The sequence below is a fragment of the Pelecanus crispus genome, chromosome Z, assembly GCF_030463565.1.
Source record: "Pelecanus crispus isolate bPelCri1 chromosome Z, bPelCri1.pri, whole genome shotgun sequence".
Taxonomy (NCBI): domain Eukaryota; kingdom Metazoa; phylum Chordata; class Aves; order Pelecaniformes; family Pelecanidae; genus Pelecanus; species Pelecanus crispus.
This window is the reverse complement of record NC_134676.1, coordinates 43976906-43996018: the sequence shown is the minus strand read 5'-3', so window position 1 is coordinate 43996018 and position 19113 is coordinate 43976906. Positions and strand designations below refer to the sequence as shown.

The window sequence follows — 19113 nt, the reverse complement described above, 5'->3', positions numbered from 1 at the left end:
ATGCTCTGTCTTCAGAGTAAGGTCTGAGTAGTGTGCATTAAATTGTAAATAATGCCCAAGGCCACATACAGTAATGAGGAGAAACAAATTATTGAATAATTATTCCCATTTATGTTCTATTTTCTAACTTTGAAATGCTTGATATTCCAAGCAAAATTCTTCCTTTAGTATGTGTGTAAGATTCCTAAAACAATATATAGAGAGCGATGGGAAGAAGGCTGCTATTTCAGGTATGGGATCTGCCTGGACCATAGCACTCTAGCTTTTCTGGGCTTCTGCACAGTTCTGCAAAGTTACTTTCGGAGACCACATGTATTTGAATAGCATTTAAGAGTTCTGTAGCTTATCCCACTGGCCAGCTCAGCTCCCCTGCTCTTTTGCTTCCTGGGGCAACGCTTGGTCTTGGTGTCATGTGGTGTCACACCTCCTGTTTCTGGTTACCCTGTCTCCTCTAATCTGCTCCATTTAACCTCTTGTGCCTATAGCAGCATCACCCCCACCCCCCCGCCCCCCCGCCTCCTTTTTCCACTCAGTACAATAGGACGCTTTAGTAGTGATACAATGAATCTCTTGTTCGTGTGTTAGCTTCATGTTCTGTTCTGCCTCTTCAGCAGAGCAGGTGCTCTGGCTAACTCGTGTGTTTCATGGCATGGTGAAGTAAAACAGATAGACTGAAAATTGCACAGGGGGTATATCTGTATCTGTACCTTTGGTATCTTCCTTATGAATTTAGAATTGAAAACTCCTCCTGTATCATATCCACACTACTACACCACAGAAACAGTGCTTTGCTTTTGCATATTTATTTAACTTAGAGCTGGATTTGAAGGGACAGATCCTTCTAAGAATAGGCACATAATTTCAGAACAAAGCACTGTTTTGCCATCGCCTGCTGGGAATCCTGCCTTCACCACTCACTCTTAGGTCTCATCAAATCATCTTTTCTTTGTTATCTCTGCTGTTGTGTTAGGACCCTTTGACTGAACCATGGCCTGCCAAGCAAGCACGGGTTGCCTGGCATAGTGTAACACTGTAGGCACCACCTGTTTTGCAGGATATACCTATGCCATAGCAGTGCTAAATGACACACTGTACTTCATGCCAGTGCCTGAGATTTGTGTCACAAAACTTCTGCGACAGTGGAAATAAAGGAGATGCAAAAGACCAAATTCTCTTTTATGACATCCACTGAATACACAAAGGATTACCTGCACATGAAGGCAGAAATCTGGCCCGTGTAGGCATTGCATTGGCAAATATTGCAAGACTTTTATATGGCTTGATTCGAAACTGAACATTAATGTGAAGATTTCCATTTGTTTCCTATGTTACTTATTATTTACTTGTATCACACAGGCAGAAACGTAAAGCTTCCAAAGAAAACGAGGATGTAGACCTTTGCAGGAGGAGGGTCAAATCCCAAGTCATATAAAAACAGGGTTACATAGAAAAGTTTGGGAAAAGTTGATGTTAAATGTCGGGGGGGGGGGGTAAAAAAAGATGGGGGCTATATGTTGAAAGTGTATGCCCTTATTTAGCAGTCCTAGGTACTCACTACCACAAGAGACATACAGATCAGAGTGAGTAAGACAGTGGGCAGGATAAGGATTACTGACAAATGTCAACTCATAAACCTGCAGCCACAAAAGCAAACAAGAAGGCGAGCATGTTGATTTGTGTGGGAACTCCCTGTCTTGTGAGACGCATTCAGCCCCGGATGAGGCTGTTCCCATTCAGCTCAGGAACTTGTCAACACTGAAAGCCAGATGTCCTGACTCCTACGAACAGAGAGCTGGTGTGTGTAAGCAAGATAAGTTTGTCTCTCTTGATGGCTGAACAACCCTTCATCAGCTGCTTAAGGGCTTCATGATTATTCTTTGGGTTCAAAAATTTGATGGGCAGATTAGAAACCATGGAACAGAAAGAACACTTGTTAAATTAACTCTGCTTTACTAAAACACTAGATTTTGCTAGACTCAGAATCTGAAGATGATACCGCTTTGCTACTCTTAGTAGTTTTACAGTTGTGTAATGGAAATGTTGCCACAAAAATGTATAAAATAATAAATTGGAGTCCTTCAGTTATCCGATATTTTTAAGCTAAAATTTGTATTCTAAATTACTTAACAGCTGTATTTCTCTAGCGTGCAGGGAACATACCACAAAACTTTTTATTGACTAGAGATAGATTGCTGGCAGGATTTTAGGCCGAGTCTGTCTAAGCCTGACAAAATAGCAATCAAAACCCGTAAAATAATAAGAATTTCCTTTGAGGGCATTCCACCATTCTTGGGCCAAGGAGCACGTTATAGTTCCCATTTACAGTATGTGATTTATTCTAATGAGAGGTCAGCTGGACTATTTGTGCTTTGCTGGATCAGGTACTTAGCCTTGGGCGACGTTTGAGTCAGTAAGGAAACACCATTTCAATAGCTGGATCTGTATTCTGTTTAACCCTATCACAAATTTGGTATACACAATTTACTTTTGCAGATAGATTTAAACAAGAGTAAGCGCAGGGAACTAAAAAAAACCCCTCAGTTAAAATTTAACTGCTTCCAATGAAATCTGAGTTTTGAGTCTGACGTCAAGAAAGTGAGAAGTCTTGACTTCTGTCAAGAAAGACGCTGGTTCTTCTATACAGAGCACTGAAAATCTGGCTCCTTTGGTTTCTTGATTCGAATTTAGCTTTTGCTTTTTCAGTTTAAGCGGGTATTTTAAGAGCGTACATTTCTAAATTGCTGGTGATGGGATAGCGGTGAGCACATGTTCGGCAACCCATAACCCCAAGACCACTCACAGTCAGCACGAATTCACCTAGGGAAACTTTGGGTTATCCTGCGTTCCTCGTCTTCCACGAACGTAAGGAGTATTTTTATTCTGCTGGAAAAAAAAAAAAGTCAGATGTAACACCTTACAGGACGGCCGCACGGTACCGGGCCTCACACTGGACTGCTGCAGGGGGGTGCGGTGCGTTTTTAACGCGTGGCGTTCGTCAGGGGCCACCGGGGCTGCCCGCAGCCGGCCGGGCAGCGAGGGGCGCCGAGGGAGCGCCCTGCCCCTGCCCCTGCCCCTGCCCCTGCGCCCGCGGGCGGGAAGAGGGGGCCGGCACCTCCCTGCTTTCCCCCGGGGCGTCGCCGGCCCTGCCCGGCTGCCGCCGGCCGCCTCGGCGCGGCCAGGCGCCTGCCGCAGGCCACAGCCCCCACCTGCGGCCCGTCCCCCGCCTCCCGGCCGCGCCCGGCCCCGCGGGGCGCCGGGGCGGAGCAGGGCCCGGCCCGCCCCGCCGAGCCGACGGCAAAGTTGTGCCGCCGCGTCGGGCAGCCGCCGCTCGCCCCGTCCCGTCGCGTCCCGTCCCGTCCCGTCCCGTCCCGTCCCGTCCCGGTGGCGGGCAGAGGATCCGCGCCTCCGGCGCCGGCCGATGGATCCCGAGGCGGCGGGGGACGAGCTGTCCCGCCTGCGCGCCCTCTTCCTGGCCTGCGACGCCAGCGGCTCGGGCCGCATCGAGCGGGAGGACTTCGCCGCGCTCTGCGCCGAGCTGCGAGTGCGGCCGGCCGAGGCCGAGGCCATCTTCCAGCGCCTCGACAGCGACCGGGACGGGGCCATCACTTTCCCGGAGTTCGCCCGCGGCTTCCGCGGCGCCACCCGGCGGCGGCCCGGCGGCGGCGAGCCGGAGGGCGAGGAGGAGGCGGCGGCGGCGTGGGCCGCCGCGGGGCTGGAGCAGCCCTGGAGGGACTTCGAGCTGCGGCTCGGGGAAGAGGCGAGGTACATCCCCAGGTAAGGCCCGACCCCGGGACGACGGCGGCGGCGGGAGGGGCGGCCGCGCCGCTGGGAGCAGGGCTGCTGCCTCGGGGGGCCGCGCCTGCCCGCGGGGGGCCGCGCCTGCCCGAGGGGGGCTGAGCCTGCCCGAGGGGGACGGAGGCTGCCCGCGGCGGGCCGCGCCTGCCCGCGGGGGACGGAGCCTGCCCGCGGGGGTCGGAGCCTGCCCGAGGGGACGGAGCCTGCCCGCGGGGGACGGAGCCTGCCCGCGGGGGGACGGAGCCTGCCCGAGGGGGGACCGAGCCTGCCCGCGGGGACGGAGCCTGCCCGCGGGGGACGGAGCCTGCCCGCGGGGGGCCGAGCCTGCCCGAGGGGACGGAGCCTGCCCGCGGGGGGACGGAGCCTGCCCGCGGGGGACGGAGCCTGCCTGAGGGGGGACCGAGCCTGCCCGCGGGGACGGAGCCTGCCCGAGGGGGGCTAAGCGTGCCCGAGCGGACCGAGCCTGCCCGCGGGGGACCGAGCCTGCCCGAGGGGACCGAGCCTGCCCGCGGGGGTCTCGCAGCGGCAGACCGCCCCTGCCGCCCTCCGGAGGGGCCGCGGCCCTCCTGGCAGCAGCCTGCGCCGGCGCTGCTGCGGTAGCGTGCTGGGGAACGGCCGTGCCGGGGTTCAGCCTGACCCCTCGCCCGCTGCACTTGCGGGGTATGGAGCCCTCCCCACATCCACCCGGCCGTGAGGGCTGCCAGCTTTGTTTTTGCAGCGTGCAGCTGCTTGCTTGCTTGCTTCCTCTCCGCTGCTCTGCCAGGGACCCACGTGGGAAGATGAGGCCGGTGAAACGCGCGGGGATGCAGAGTGCTGCCAGCTCCGCAAATGAAACTTTCTCCCCACGCTGCCCCACAACCAGCCGCCAGCATCTTTCTTGCTCCCGTGTCTCCCTTTTCCCGGTAGCGGCAGACCAACACCGCCTTTGCCTCCCTCCAGGTTCGCGGTGTTGAGGTGTTCACGGCTCTCGGGCTGAGGAGCCCACTGAAGTCCGTGAGAGCCTTTGCCCTCGATGCCAGTGGAATGAAGACAACTGATGGTAGCTTGGTTTGGGATTAAACCTGGTTACCACGGGTCTGTCAGTACCGAGCTGGTTCGAGTTTACAGAGGCACATTTCGGTGATTTGCCTGGAACGTGAGGTGCTCAAAATTAATATGAAAACCTTGGCCATAAAAAGTACAGAGTGATTCTGCTTCATTTAAAAATTGTAATTTAAGATGGAAAACAAGCAATCTGAGTTTAAGGGCTTGGCAGCTCGTTAAGAGGCAGTTAAAAAAATACATACGTGAATATGTCCCGAGAGACTGCGTCAAGTTGCAGTAGGGTCCTGGCTGTGAGGTACACAGAAGCTGACAGAAAGCACATTAACTTCTGTGTAACTTTTTTACCAATCGAATTGAATGTTTGTTATATTACAGGAGCATGTATCTAATCATTGGCAAATTTTTATCACACAAGTCTCCATATGACTCACCTTAAATTCTTATCTACCCGATAATTTGGTTCTAGCCACTTGTAAAAATGTGTTCAGATTGTGAGATGAAAACTTTTTTCAGAGAAATTTTCAGTTACTTAACGAGTTACTTATGCACAACTGGAGTCGAATGTTCTTTTCTTTTTGGACTGGAAGGGTACGTAACATTGGTTAGTCTTACTGGACTGCTCCATTTCAGACAGATCAGTAACTTCATACAGGTCTTTCTTACGTAGTTCATGATGCCTTCCTTGCTATGTACTTGCTTTCTACAGAAAGAGAACAAAAAAATAAGACAGTTTGAAAATTTGTAGAAGCAATTCTTAACCTAAAGCCAGGCAGAAACTCAGTAGGAGATGGAAAAAATCTGACTCATGAACAGTGGTGGCTTGTGAAAGCATCTGTCTCCTTTTGGTAATAAGCTTATGTCAGTATCTTGGTTACTATGTTTGCAGCAGCAGTTTGAATATAGCCCAGTTGTTTGTCTAAGAGGATGGTAGGAGGGAAGGGGAATAGCTTTCGTTGGCTTGACTGTGCAGACACATCCTTTAGTATTGTTAAATTCACCATGACACAGTTAATGTAATTTGTGTTGTGATTCTTATACATCTAAATTGCAAACAGAACTAAATTTTTATAGTTAAATACATGCGTATCAGGTGGGCAGTATTTGATGTAAATGCTTCTTATTCATGTTCAGCTTTCTAAATACCTTTGAACATCCTTCGTAGTTGGCTGTATTTATTAGGTGTGTGCCAACGTCAGCTGAAGAACAGTGTGCCCTTTGTTTTCTTATTCTTTCTCTTTCCTGTCCTGAAGTGCTTGAAGCGGATCTGTGTTACAGCTCAACTTTTTTCCATTTGTGGGCCACATCTTTTCTTGTGGAAATGTATGTGTAAGTTTTTTTTCATGTGAGTAATCCCGCTAAAATCATTAGAACCACTTGTGTAAGTAATGAATATATCAAAATTGAGGAGTTTGGGCGTAGGAGAGATTTTAAGCAACAGAATATAGCAAAACCAGATTTTATAAAACAAGCTGGTTCTTCAAAAAAGTTTTTTTTTTAATTTGAATTATTTAATTTTTTCAGTTGTTTACCTGTTCAGGTTTTTTTAGGGAAAGGCAGTACTTTGCAAAACAGACCTAGCTTGGAACACACCTGAATCTTCAATACTGTAAAACAGTTGGTGTCCTCACATTATGGTTTATTACTCTTCATATGTTTGCTGTAACATTTGGCATTGAAAACCGTGAGAAAAGTAATTACAAAGAAGAAACTCCTCAAACCCAGATGAGTGGAGTTAGTTGTCCATATTTTTTATCTTGATCATGTGCGTTTTTTATCTCAATCATTTTGGGGTTCAGTCCCTCAACATGCTGTGCCTTCTAGGCCCAGTCTAGCAAAACACTGGCACATGTGCTTTGATGCTGTTGTGGTTTATGTTCCTCTGCATAGCAGATGGAAGTAGTGGGAGAAAACCAGGGCTGAAGTCAGGAGAAAATTACGTGGTAAACACCTGTGGTCTGTATCATTCCTGAGCTTGATTGAGTACCCATGGAATTCTAGGGGAAATTTTTCACTGATATCAATATACATGGTTCAGCCTCTGTTTCTGCGACTCAGCTTTTAAAAGCCATAAATAAGCCTTCATAATGAGGTGTGAAACCCCAGATCAATATCCTGATCCTATCCTCAGTGTAGTAGCAGACATTAGATGCAACATTGTTTACTGCCAGGTACTGCCTTGTTCCAGGTACTAAAATAAGCATATACAATAAGCATTTTTTGAATTTAGTTAATTTTAAAAAAGATAGTTTTATTATGGGATGGATCCTGCCTCTCTGTAGGTTGGTGTATCAGTTGCACAGTTCTGTTAGCTTATGCTTTAAAACATCCAAGTCTCTACTGGAGCTGTGGTTGTATCAGTTGCCGTTAAACAGGAAGAGTAATGTCAAAGAGTTTCTTTTCAGCCTTGCTGCTTCCCTCCCCATCTGAATAGATTTTTGGGACTAAATTCAGTTAGATTTCTTGGTAAGGTGGTCACTGTGAGTCAAAGTATCGCTTGCCTTAGTCTTTACACATGCTCAGTGGGCAGTTGTGCCTCTAGCACAAAAAGAGTGGAAAGTCTTTCCAGGCTGATGACCTAATATAATCACATAATCATAGAATCATAGAATCATTTAGGTTGGAAAGGACCCTTAAGATCATTGAGTCCAAATGTTAACTGCCAAGTCCACCACTAAACCATATCCCTAAGTGCCACATCTACAAGTCTTTTAAATACATCCAGGGATGGTGACACAACCACTTCCCTGGGCAGCCTGTTCCAATGCTTGACTACCCTTTCCATGAAGAAATTTTTCCTAATATCCAATCTAAACCTCCCCTGGTGCAACTTGAGGCTGTTTCCTCTTGTCCCATCACTTGTTACTTGGGAGGAGAGACCAACACCCACCTCACTACAACCTCCTTTCAGGTAGTTGTAGAGAGCAATAAGGTCTCCCCTCAGCCTCCTCTTCTCCAGGCTAAACAATCCCAGTTCCCTCAGCCGCTCCTTATAAGGCTTGAGCTCCAGACCCTTCACCAGCCTTGTTGCCCTTCTCTGGACACGCTCCAGCACCTCAATGTCTTTCTTGTATTGAGGGGCCCAAAACTGGACACAGTATTCCAGGTGCGGCCTCACCAGCGCCGAGTACAGGGGGACAATCACCTCCCTGCTCCTGCTGGCCACACTGTTCCTGATAGAAGCCAGGATGCTGTTGGCCTTCTTGGCCACTTGGGCACACTGCTGGCTCATGTTCAGCCAGCTGTCTACCAACACCCCCAGGTCCTTTTCGGCCAGGCAGCTTTCCAGCCACTCTTCCCCAAGCCTGTAGTGTTGCATGGGGTTGTTGTGACACAAATGCAGGACCCGGCACTTAGCCTTGTTCAGTCTCATACAACTGGCCTCTTAATTCTGACTACTTTTATTACTTCACTTGTCTTTCCTCCAGTAGTAGTTATGTCAGACATATAAGATGTATAAGATGGAAAGATGTGTAATTGGAAAGAAGTCAGATTTTATTGGAATTGCATAGAGGGTTGGTTTTTTTTTTTTTTTTCCTGGCATTCATTTGATTTAAAATGCAGCTACCTTTCTGTGTTGTTATATTCAGTCAGGTATAGTGAGTAATTAAACACAAAGGATTGCAATGCCTTTCGTTTATATGTAGTGAATTGCCAAATGGAGTATACCTGTGTGAGCCATGGGAGATCTGTTTTATTGAGTACTCAGGCACGTTAGTTTGTTCGTTCCTCTAAGAAGTATACAGGAGTAGACAACAAAAGTTAAGAAACTTACCTATTTGGTGCTCCAGGCAGTGAGTGCTCCAGTGTACTGCCTGTACTGGAAGGGTTTAGCCCTTGACTATGGTGCTGGGTGTTGTGTCCTTTTTTAATATGTGGCCAACCTCAGATCTGCTTGGATTTCAGTGGTAAGATTGAAAGGTTCCTCCGTGCTCCTAATAGGCACGTGCTCCTTTAAGCATGTGGGAAAGTCTCCTAATGGCAATGCTTTTCCATTCCTCAGCTTGCACAAAGAATGATACAACATCCACTGACGCTTCAAGAGAAAACTTGTACTTATGAATGCTATGACAGTTATTCGTGTCTGTAAATTACAGGCGAAAAACTTGCCGGAAAACAGATTTGGAAATTTTAATGTCAAAGACCTTCTATCAGAAAGAACAAAGACTTGGGACTGTGTGTGCTGTGTGCGTTCTTATGTATTGTGGGTTCACTCTGGGATGAACTGAATCCCTTTAAGCCCTACGAGGCAATTTTTGTGTGATACTTAGCAGATTGGATAATTTGATTGGAAAATGAACTAAATTAATTTGAAAATGAATGGGTGGATGAATCTGGAGGAGAAAGTTTATATCCCTATTTCAAGTTAAATTCTTCTGCTTCTGAGTGTCCTCATACTTCATTGCTTTGCTTTTTAGTCTTGGGGTCTGTTTTACTTGTGTGCCTTGTACTTTGGGCCAAACTGACTGTTCATCGGACTCCGATTTCAGTGCTGCCAGACTGAGATTTTATGCATTGTACAATTCCAAAGTCTCCTAATGTGATAACAGTTCACCCCCAATCATGTCATATGGAGCTGTATCGAAAATGTGGATCTGGGGGATGTGATAAAATGAGAAGAGTGTTGTTTTTAATGTGAGCTACTTAAACTGTGAAGAAAGGCAATGCTCATGGGATATACTGCTGTGCTACAGCAAGGGGGAGGGCCTCTGCTGCATAAAAAAACGTCTAAAACCTGTCATGGTCTTGCCATCATGAGCCAGGATGGATTTTTGCCAAAGTCAATACAGAGCACAGCACTGACTCCTGTCAGCAATTTGTGTTTAATTCCAAGAGATGATGAGCCATGATATCAGCATGGGAGAGATTTCCTTGGAAGTTGAAGTGTGTTCCTGAGGAGCGGGTAAAAGAAAATCCTGAGGAAAAACAAATGCTGGGTCTCCCTTTGTCACAGTGCTGGAGAGGGGATCTCTGCTGTAAGAATGATATCTTGTCTTTTCATACGTCTCATGACAGGGGTTTGATAAATATGCTCTGCTGGAAGTGTGATGGATGCCTTGCTGTGAGCTAGAAGACTTTCTGAGCTACCTTAGGTTTTACTGCTCTTCTGGTTTTTGCTTTAATCAGAACAGCATCTGTGCCAAATAACTTAAGCACTGTAGCATTAATTTTGCTGGTATTTTCATGTCACACAATCATTTGTCATACCTTTGCAGCATTCTCCCTTTCCACAGACTTCATTTTTCCCTCCCTGTCCCAGTCTTTTCCACTCTTGCTCCACTGGCTCCAAAGCACACCTCAGTCTTCAGGAAGCGAACAGCATTTCTTCCTTGGAAACACTAAAAATCCCTTCCTGGGAATCAGTCCTTGGCCAGCCTCTCTTATCTGGGGGTTGCAGATTTCTTCATCTTAGAATCATAGAATAGAATCATAGAATCGTTTAATAAGAGGTGGTATTAAAAAAAACCATAGTGCTGCAGGTTGAGAAATACCTTGACTTTTACACCACGTTAATGTTTCATGTAATCCATTTTTCCTGAAGGCACTTAATCTAGCAGAAAGTGTTAGGCACTCAGCTGTGACAAAAGTAGATCCTTTCCAATTTGAAATGAATTTGGTTGATCTTTTCTGGTGGGTGATATGATGGCATATCCAATGCGTCTGCTTTTCAGAAAAAGGTATTTCTTTATCTCTTGGGGGCAAACATAGGCTATTGGTCTCCAGTGTAAGGACAATCATCAGATGCGTAATGCTTGATCTTTCTCTTGCTCCAACCGCCCAGCTCAGACCTTCCCAGCTCAGACCACCTTATACTTCATCGCTTCATACCCATACCAGAGCAGAGCTGCTACAAGAGGTGAGAGTAATTTTGCAAGCTCACCTACACTCGGGAGAGACCATTAGAAGAGTGTTCTAAAACTTAGGAATGGGAGCATATTATCACCACGAAAATAAGTTTAAGTGTAGTGGTGATTATCTTTGCTTTTACCTGCACCTACAGAAATAGAAACTGTATTTTTCCAGTGCTTGAAAGATGTCTGGGTCAAGAAAACAAAGAGAAAGTGTTTGGGGACCTTAAGCCTGCAGGTAAAAACATGGATGAGAAAGAAGAGAGAAGTGAAGACAGAGGTCAGTAATTGGCAAGGAATGGTGTCGAGAAAGATATGGATGTATGCAGAAGGACCTACAAAACCAGTCCTGCTGGGGAATGCTTTGGTCTAGTTTTCTTACCTCTAAATACAACCCTCGCCCAGCTAGACCTGATGGCCCACGCGCAGCTCCTGCCTAAGTGAGCTTTTACCTTGTTTTGCTGCGTTGTGCTCCCCAGAGTGCTCTGCACAGGGGGACCTGAAATTGTGCTGGTCACCTTGTCAGTCTCCAACTTTCTGAAGCAGACCCAGGTAAACATACGCAAAATAGCAATGGAAGAAACACTGAATCTTTACATGTGAATGAGGGAAGGTGGTATTACTACATCACTGGAACATCTTTGATTTCCTCCAGTTTTCCATTAGCCTATTGCACTTTGTACATCTTTGGTGGAAAACTATACTGAAAATACCGCCCTCAGGGTGAGACTAAGGGGCCCATGTAACACAGCATCCTCTCTCTGGCAACTACATAGGGAACACACGTAAGATACTGAGTAACTGCAGAGTTGTTCTTTGATAAATTCCATCAACTCCCACTGAGCTGCATTCAGAATGTGGATCATAGGCAAACAGTCACTGTGCATTCAGCAAACCAAAATAATACTAAGACTTGATATGAATTAGCATAGCTCTGTGGGTTAAATCAAATTATGCCACTTAATATAATCTAAATATCTGATATCTCTAATCGCAGTGTTGTTTTTATTTTTTTTTTCCTCTCTTCTGCTCCTCCTGTGTTCTACCATGGTATTTTAAATCTATCATTACAAAGTGCATTGTCATCATGGCAGTTTTATTTTCTATCTGTAAGGAAAGAAAAGTTCTTAGGAACTCTCTGAAACCATGTGAACAGAGTAACTTTGCTTAAGTTAACTCTTATGTGAAGTTGTGCCAATATTGACTGATCACATTTACTGATTTTACAGACAGCTTATGTTATAAAACCTTTGAGATGACGTAAGGTAAAGTCAGAGCAGTACTTGGTCGGAATACTATTACTTTTTTGGGTACTTGTGTTTTGTGTCTGTACTTTGTAGAAGCAGCAAAAGGGCATGTGTGGTAGGTAGCGTAACCATAGTGCCACATGGTCCAAAGGGACAGTTTCTTTCATGTCGTATGTCAAAAAAAAAAGCTCTTTCTGTGCATTAGTATTTGTGAATGTCTACAGTTGTGTTGGTGTGGAACTTAAAAGGGTGCAGCTAAACTCATTTAAAAGTGATTTCAGGATTTCAAGGAAGACCAGTTTTAAAGGGCAAACCTGAGCATTTCTGTTGAATTTTGCTGGAACTGAAGTAAGAGCATTCTAGTGGCCTTTTTGCCCAGCAAAAGGATAGACTATTCAGAGTTCAGGAGTCAGCTTGGTGAAATCCAGTTGTGAAATCTTCCTTGAGAAATAATTTTGAATAACTAATTAATTTGCAGAAAGGAATAGCATGTATTCAAGGGGAGCTGGAGACAAATTGGGCAATATTCATTGCAACTAATCTGTTCTGCTGCAGTGGTGTCACTGATATTTACCAAAACATGTGAAAACAGACGAGTGATTGAAATATGGAAAGAGACAATTCAGAAGAATTCCTCTCATAATCATCAAATAGCTGCATCCTTCTAAAATCCTATGTATCTATAAAATATTATCACAGTGTGCTTGTTGCTAATTCATCACGGATACTTGGAGTGATTAAATCAATAGCAGTCTTCCCAATTCATGAAAGTGTATTACTTCTTGCTGAAGGCGTAAGTGATTAAGCAAAATCCCATCAATTTTGTTGCATGACTTTAATTTCTCCTCTGGTTTTTTTTGTTGGTGCAGTAGTTGTTGAGTCATGTTCTTAATTAAGACTTCCCATAAAGTTGCCATAGAAGCACTCAGGTAAGTGTCACTGAGAATTTCAGTGGCCAATTTTAATCTAAAAAAGCCTTTAGGCCCTTTCCAGGATCCTGCACAGTTGTGGTTGTAAGGGTATTGTTTTGCTTCTTAAGCCTGATTACTGCTTCATAAAACTGGGTCACTGAGATGATTTGAATCTATCTGGATGGTAGCTGGTCACTGGGCTAAGGAGGAGTAATAAATATAAAGAGGTTTTTGTATCACAGAGGGAGAATAAACTCTGACAATAACTACTTTGTGCTTCTGACTACTGCATCTTAAAGCAGGCTTAGCTGTATGGCAGAGGCTCAGCAGCATGGAGATGCTGATTCCTACCTTCAGTTCTGGTATGTGCATTTGCATACACTTTGAAAAGAAGCTGCAAGAGGGAGGGGCTGTGTCATTCTTGTAAAGAGAATGAAAGTTGTGGAAATACATTACGATATTCTACTACAAATGTCTTCTGCTTGTGGCACAACATACAGTAAGCAAAGGCCAGACTCATTGTTTGATTCTCTACTCCCATCAGTGTAAGACACTGTGCGTTCAATTTTGCTACCCCATTAATAATCTGTATGGTAGGAGGCCTCTGGTATTAACATTATGTGTGTGCTGTTTTTGAACACAGGATTTGTAGTACAGTTTGAGGTACAGTGTAGTTTTATGGGTGTAGTTTCATTTGATTTAAAGGCAGCAGCTGATTAATCCTGCAGAAGATGGGGTGGGAAAGATAGAGTACCAACATAACTGTGTAATCTTTTGAAAAGAAGTTATGTAGGTCCTTAAAGATCCAGCCATTATTCAGTGTGACCTGTGATTTGGAAGAGAATCAGGAAAACATTTGCTCAAGTAGTGAATATTTTATGTTAGCATCAAGTAACAAGTAATTTTCCTACTGTTTGCTTGATTTTTAGGAAACAATGTTATTAGTAAGCATCTTGTTGGTGAAATTTAAATGTAAAGGAAATAAGAAAATTTCAGAATACAGATTTCATGTTTGTATTTCGTATATCTAAAAATCATATATGGTGACCTAGATTGTGCTGATTTTGTCTGCCTTGGAAGATTGATAAACTCTGTCCATCTTGCTGTGGCTAGTGTCATTTCTATTTTACACGTGACTCATTTAAAGGACTGTGTGTATATTCACACTGTTTGAAGAAGTGACATTCTTCAGCAGCTAATTCTGGATATGCACAATGTCTGCTTCTATCTAAAATTTGAACCTATTCTGGAATAGTTTATTGGCTGTTTTGGTGAGCAGTTTGCAGCTCTGAAGGACAACTGCTGAAGTGCTAGGAATTTATGAAATGCAGCATATGTTACTAGCCCTCAGTCCAACTGTTGGAAATAAATGGAATTTCAAATGGAGGGACTATGGAGAGGCTATGTTTTGTAATGTTTGAAGTACAGCCAGGCTCCAGCTTCAAGCCTACCCAGTGTTAATGGAAGCGTGGTAGGAATTCTGTAAATGGTAACACCTTGAGACACTGAACTGATTGTTGTCCAGCTGCGTGTACTTGGAAATCAGTGTCTAAATGCTACAGATCTGCTGTACACTTGAAATTTAATTGAGATCTGATGAACCCAAACCTCAGACTTATTTTGTGATACATGCTGTCATCAGAGCTGTTCCAAAACTCTGTTGTGCTGGAAACCCTTTCATGCAGAAATCTCACATTTTCATGTATTTTGTAATAGTACAGTGAAAGGAGGGCAGATTTTAAGTCTACAATTTTTTTCCCCTAGTTTTAACATTTCTGACGGTGCTCATAATATCAGTGTTGTTTTAGTGCAAAGTTGTAGCTAAGTAAAATGTCCTTAACTGGTTTTTAAATGCAAGTTATTAATTGCTTAAACATACATTTGGGGAGTTCTTTAATGATATATTATTTATACATAATTTGTAGCATCTGATGATCGGATAAATCTGTGCATTATTGTGACTATTTGTGAACCTTGACATTACTGTGTTTGAAATATATTTTGAAAAAGAAATTGTGTGCATACATTGGAAGATATTCAGAGCACTACATTAAGTTTTACTTAACCTTTGGAAATACTGAATACAGGTAAAGCATTAGCCTTTGTATAGGAAGGCCTTTGCAAGACAGAAACATGTATGTACACGGAAATGCCCCTGGCATCAGTAAATCTATATTTCTTTGTGCTGCTGTTATGTTTCTGTATATTGAAACAAATGTCAGCATTTCAGCTGGAAACAGATTTTACAGTGTCCTGAAAAACTACAGTTGTTTAAAATGGGAATCTGAGCTATAGTAACAATTATGGTACTGTTGTAATAAACTAAGTTATACCTTCAATGGGGAAATCACATAGAAGAAGCAGAGTGCTGCAATATTGATAATCTAAGCTGTGGAATTGCTTCAAGTGGGAAAAACGTAGAGAATATACACTGATTGTTGATATCATGCGTATGGTGAAGGCATTAAATAGCGCTACCTCCATAGGAAAACATAGGAAAACATCAGCTGTCTAATGAGGATCATTAAATCAGAGTTTAAGCTTTCCTTTAACAACAAAAAGAGGTGATGTATTCATGATATGTTAGATATAGTGTTAGACTAGAACTTGCAAAACATTATTTTTGTTTGCATTTCTGCCACTGATATGCTGTATTTCCTCATTACTGGCCTGCTTCCTCCACCTTTCCAGACCTGATCTTCCCTTTTCCTTTTTTCTCTGTTTAATTTTTAAGTTCTTGTATACCTGTTCATGTTCTGGCGTATAGTCTATGTGGCAATCAGCTTCAATTTTCCTTGCGACTCCTAAATTCTGTTACAGAATTTTCTCTGGTATATTGACTTACGGTAACCCAGATACTGGAACCTAGCTGGCGTGTAACGCAGAGGGTTACATGGCGTTATTAGTGGTATGACCAGCAATCAGTGCTTTTTATGTAGTAACCTGTGTAATAATGTTTTGGTGCTTATGCTGTTTTTTGTTTTTTTAATCTTGTCAAGATTCTTTGCTTTGACACTTAAAACTGTATACAATCTACGTAAATGAATCCAGATCAAATGGAAATCGGAATATACAATTCCTGCACTGGGGCAGCGGTATAAATTTCAGGAGGGCTTTTAATAACTAAAGGATCTACTGAAGCTTTTTTCTTTCTTCTGTAGTAGATACATCTGTTATCTTTCACATGAGAATCATACACAGAATTAACTTCTCATAACCATGATTTTTTTGGGGTATAAAACAGGGCTGGCATTATGAAGAGTGCAGTCGTCTGGACCAGAATAATTTGTCTTAAATCAAAGAGTTGTATTCTCATATCCCCTACTGCTCCCCCCCTGCCACGCACTGATACAAGAGATGTAAATACTAGAAGTCCAACAGCTGAGGGAACATCAAAGGCTTTTTTCTTGAAGGAGATGTGATCACCTCCCTCTCCCCACTTTAAACATCCATTTTAACTTAGGTGGTTGGCAATCATACCCATTTTCATTTCTTATGCAGCCTCCTAAAGTCGTAAAGTTCTTCACAGATTATGATTAACTTTAGAGCCACCAACAAACATGATATACATTACGGGTTTCTCCAGTGGCATGCTCTTCAATACATCATGAATAGAAGTACAGAAAATTTACTTAAGCCTAAAAGCTTTTTCTACAGTAACTATATTAAAGTAGAGAAACCGGAAGGGTAAACATCATTTAGAAGAATGCGGACATACTATGCTGTATGTTCAAAGACCATATCTAACTTGCTAAATTTTAAAAATATGCAAAAAGGGGAATATCTTAATTTGTAATATATTTTTCAAACCTGTTATAGAACATTGTTCCCAGTAAGTGCGTTAAAATGGTATCTTTCTTTTTCAGACAAGAGCAGGTCAGTGTTCTGTATCAGAACATACACATAGCGGAACCAAGATTAATCCAGCCATACGAACATGTCATTAAGAACTTCATCCGAGAGATCAAACTTCAAAGCACAGAGATGGAAACTTTGGCCATCGCGGTAAAAAGGTATAGTGAGTTGTGTTTCTAGTTCAGTTATGCAGTTACTTTTTTCTCTATCACACTTTGTTGGGTTAAACTACCGGAAGTTAATGCCAAAATATGTCATGTGGAGTATTTCCATCAACTGTGTTCAAAGGTTAGTTTAGTCAGTACTCTCACCCGAGAGTACTGAGGGAGCTGGCAGAGGAGCTCGCCAAGCCACTTTCCATCATCTATCAGCAGTCCTGGTTAACAGGGGAGGTCCCTGATGACTGCAGGCTTGCCAATGTGACGCCCATCTACAAGAAGGTCCGGAAGGAGGACCCGGGGAACTACAGGCCTGTCAGCCTGACCTCAGTGCTGGGAAAGATTATGGAGAGGTTCATATTGAGTGAACTCAACAGGCAAGTGCAGGTCAACCAGGGGATCAGGCCCAGTCAGCATGGGTTCATGAAAGGCAGGTCCTGCTTGACCAACCTGATCTCCTTTTATGACCTGGTGACCCACCTGGTAGATGATGGAAAGGCTGTGGATGTCATTTACCTGGACTTTAGCAAAGCCTTTGACATAGTCTCACATAATATTCTCCTTGGGAAGCTGGCAGCTCATGGCTTGGATGGGTAAAAAACTGGCTGGGTGGCTGAGCCCAGAGAGTAGTGGTGAATGGAGTTGAGTCCAGTTGGCGGCCGGTCACGAGCGGTGTTCCCCAGGGCTCTGTTTTGGGGCCAGCCTTGTTTAATATCTTTATCAATGATCTGGATGAGGGGATTGAGTGTGCCCTCAGTAAGTTTGCAGATGACACCAAGTTGGTAGGAGTGTCGATCTGCTGGAGGGTAGGATGGCCCTGAAGAGGGACCTGGACAGCCTGGATTGATGGGCTGAGGCCAACTGTATGAGATTCAACAAGGCCAAGTGCTGGGTCCTGCATTTGTGTCACGCTAACCCCATGCAACGCTACAGGCTTGGGGAAGAGTGGCTGGAAAGCTGCCTGGCCGAAAAGGACCTGGGGGTGTTGGTAGACAGCTGGCTGAACATGAGCCAGCAGTGTGTCCAGGTGGCCAAGAAGGCCAACAGCATCCTGGCTTCTATCAGGAATAGTGTGGCCAGCAGGAGCAGGGAGGTGATTGTGCCCCTGTACTCGGCGCTGGTGAGGCCGCACCTGGAATACTGTGTCCAGTTTTGGGCCCCTCAATACAAGAAAGACATTGAGGTGCTGGAGCATGTTCAGAGAAGGGCAACAAAGCTGGTGAAGGGTCTGGAGCACAGGTCCTATGAGGAGCGGCTGAGCTGGGTTTGTTTAGCCTGGAGAAGAGGAGGCTGAGGAGAGACCTTATCACTCTCTACAACTACCTGAAAGGAGGTTGTAGTGAGATGGGTGTTGGTCTCTTCTCCCAAGTAGTTAGCGATAGGACAAGAGGAAATGGGCTCAAGCTGTGCCAGGGGGGGTTTAGTTTGGATATTAGGAAAAATTTCTTCACGGAAAGGGCAGTCAAGCATTGGAACAGGCTGCCCAGAGAGGTGGTGGAGTCCCCATCCCTGGAAGTGTTCAAAAAATGGGTAGACGTGGCACTTTGGGACATGGTTTAGTCTAGTCTACCCTTAATTGGTTTAGTGTGGACTTGGTAGTGTAGGTTAATGGTTGGACTGGGTGATCTTAAAGGTCTTTTCCAACCTAAACGATTCTATGATTCTATGATTATATATGCACGCACATGTGCATAAGCGCATATAGCAGCTTGCAAATGATTCTCTGTTCATATTTAGGATAAGTCCTGGACCAAATTTTTGCAGGCTCTATTCTTATGTTTAATTTCTTAAAACATTTTGACTCCTCTTCCTTGCCTGTAACTTTGAATTGTATTTTACATGCCCATTATACTTCCATTTTAAAAATGATATTTTTGCTTCTTCAGCTTCAAGGGATGTATTTACCTATTGTAACTACTTGGCATTTGCAATCTCACATCGTTACTGCCAAAACCAAACAGATTAGCTCAGGACAGACATCTTGTATGTGTGGATGATGCAAGTCTCTGTAGTTATCCTTTTGAAGTCTCTTCACAGGATAACCAGGGGGGCCTTTTATCTCTGTAACTTAATTTTTAAAATGCAGATGTGATGTATTTCATACTAATCATCAGCTGTCAGCTATTATTTAAAATCTAGTTTGCCTGTATCTTCAAATTAATCTGTGTTTTTGGTTCCCAACCATACTAGTTTCAAGGTCTGGGCAATGTTAAACTGTTTCCATGTCTGTCTGTCAAATTTGTTTCAGCTGAGGTAG

General features: G+C 44.2%; 1 protein-coding gene across 1 annotated transcript in view; it reads left to right on the top strand.

Annotated features, from left to right (window-relative positions):
- The first annotated feature begins 3418 nt into the window (after nt 1-3418).
- The window catches only part of RASEF (RAS and EF-hand domain containing), a 34606-nt gene continuing 18911 nt past the window's right edge, over nt 3419-19113 (top strand). Inside the window, exons 1-2 of the mRNA XM_075726888.1 lie at nt 3419-3774; nt 16710-16856. Of these exons, the coding sequence (XP_075583003.1) occupies nt 3419-3774; nt 16710-16856 (503 nt within the window). The remainder of the gene's footprint in view (nt 3775-16709; nt 16857-19113) is intronic.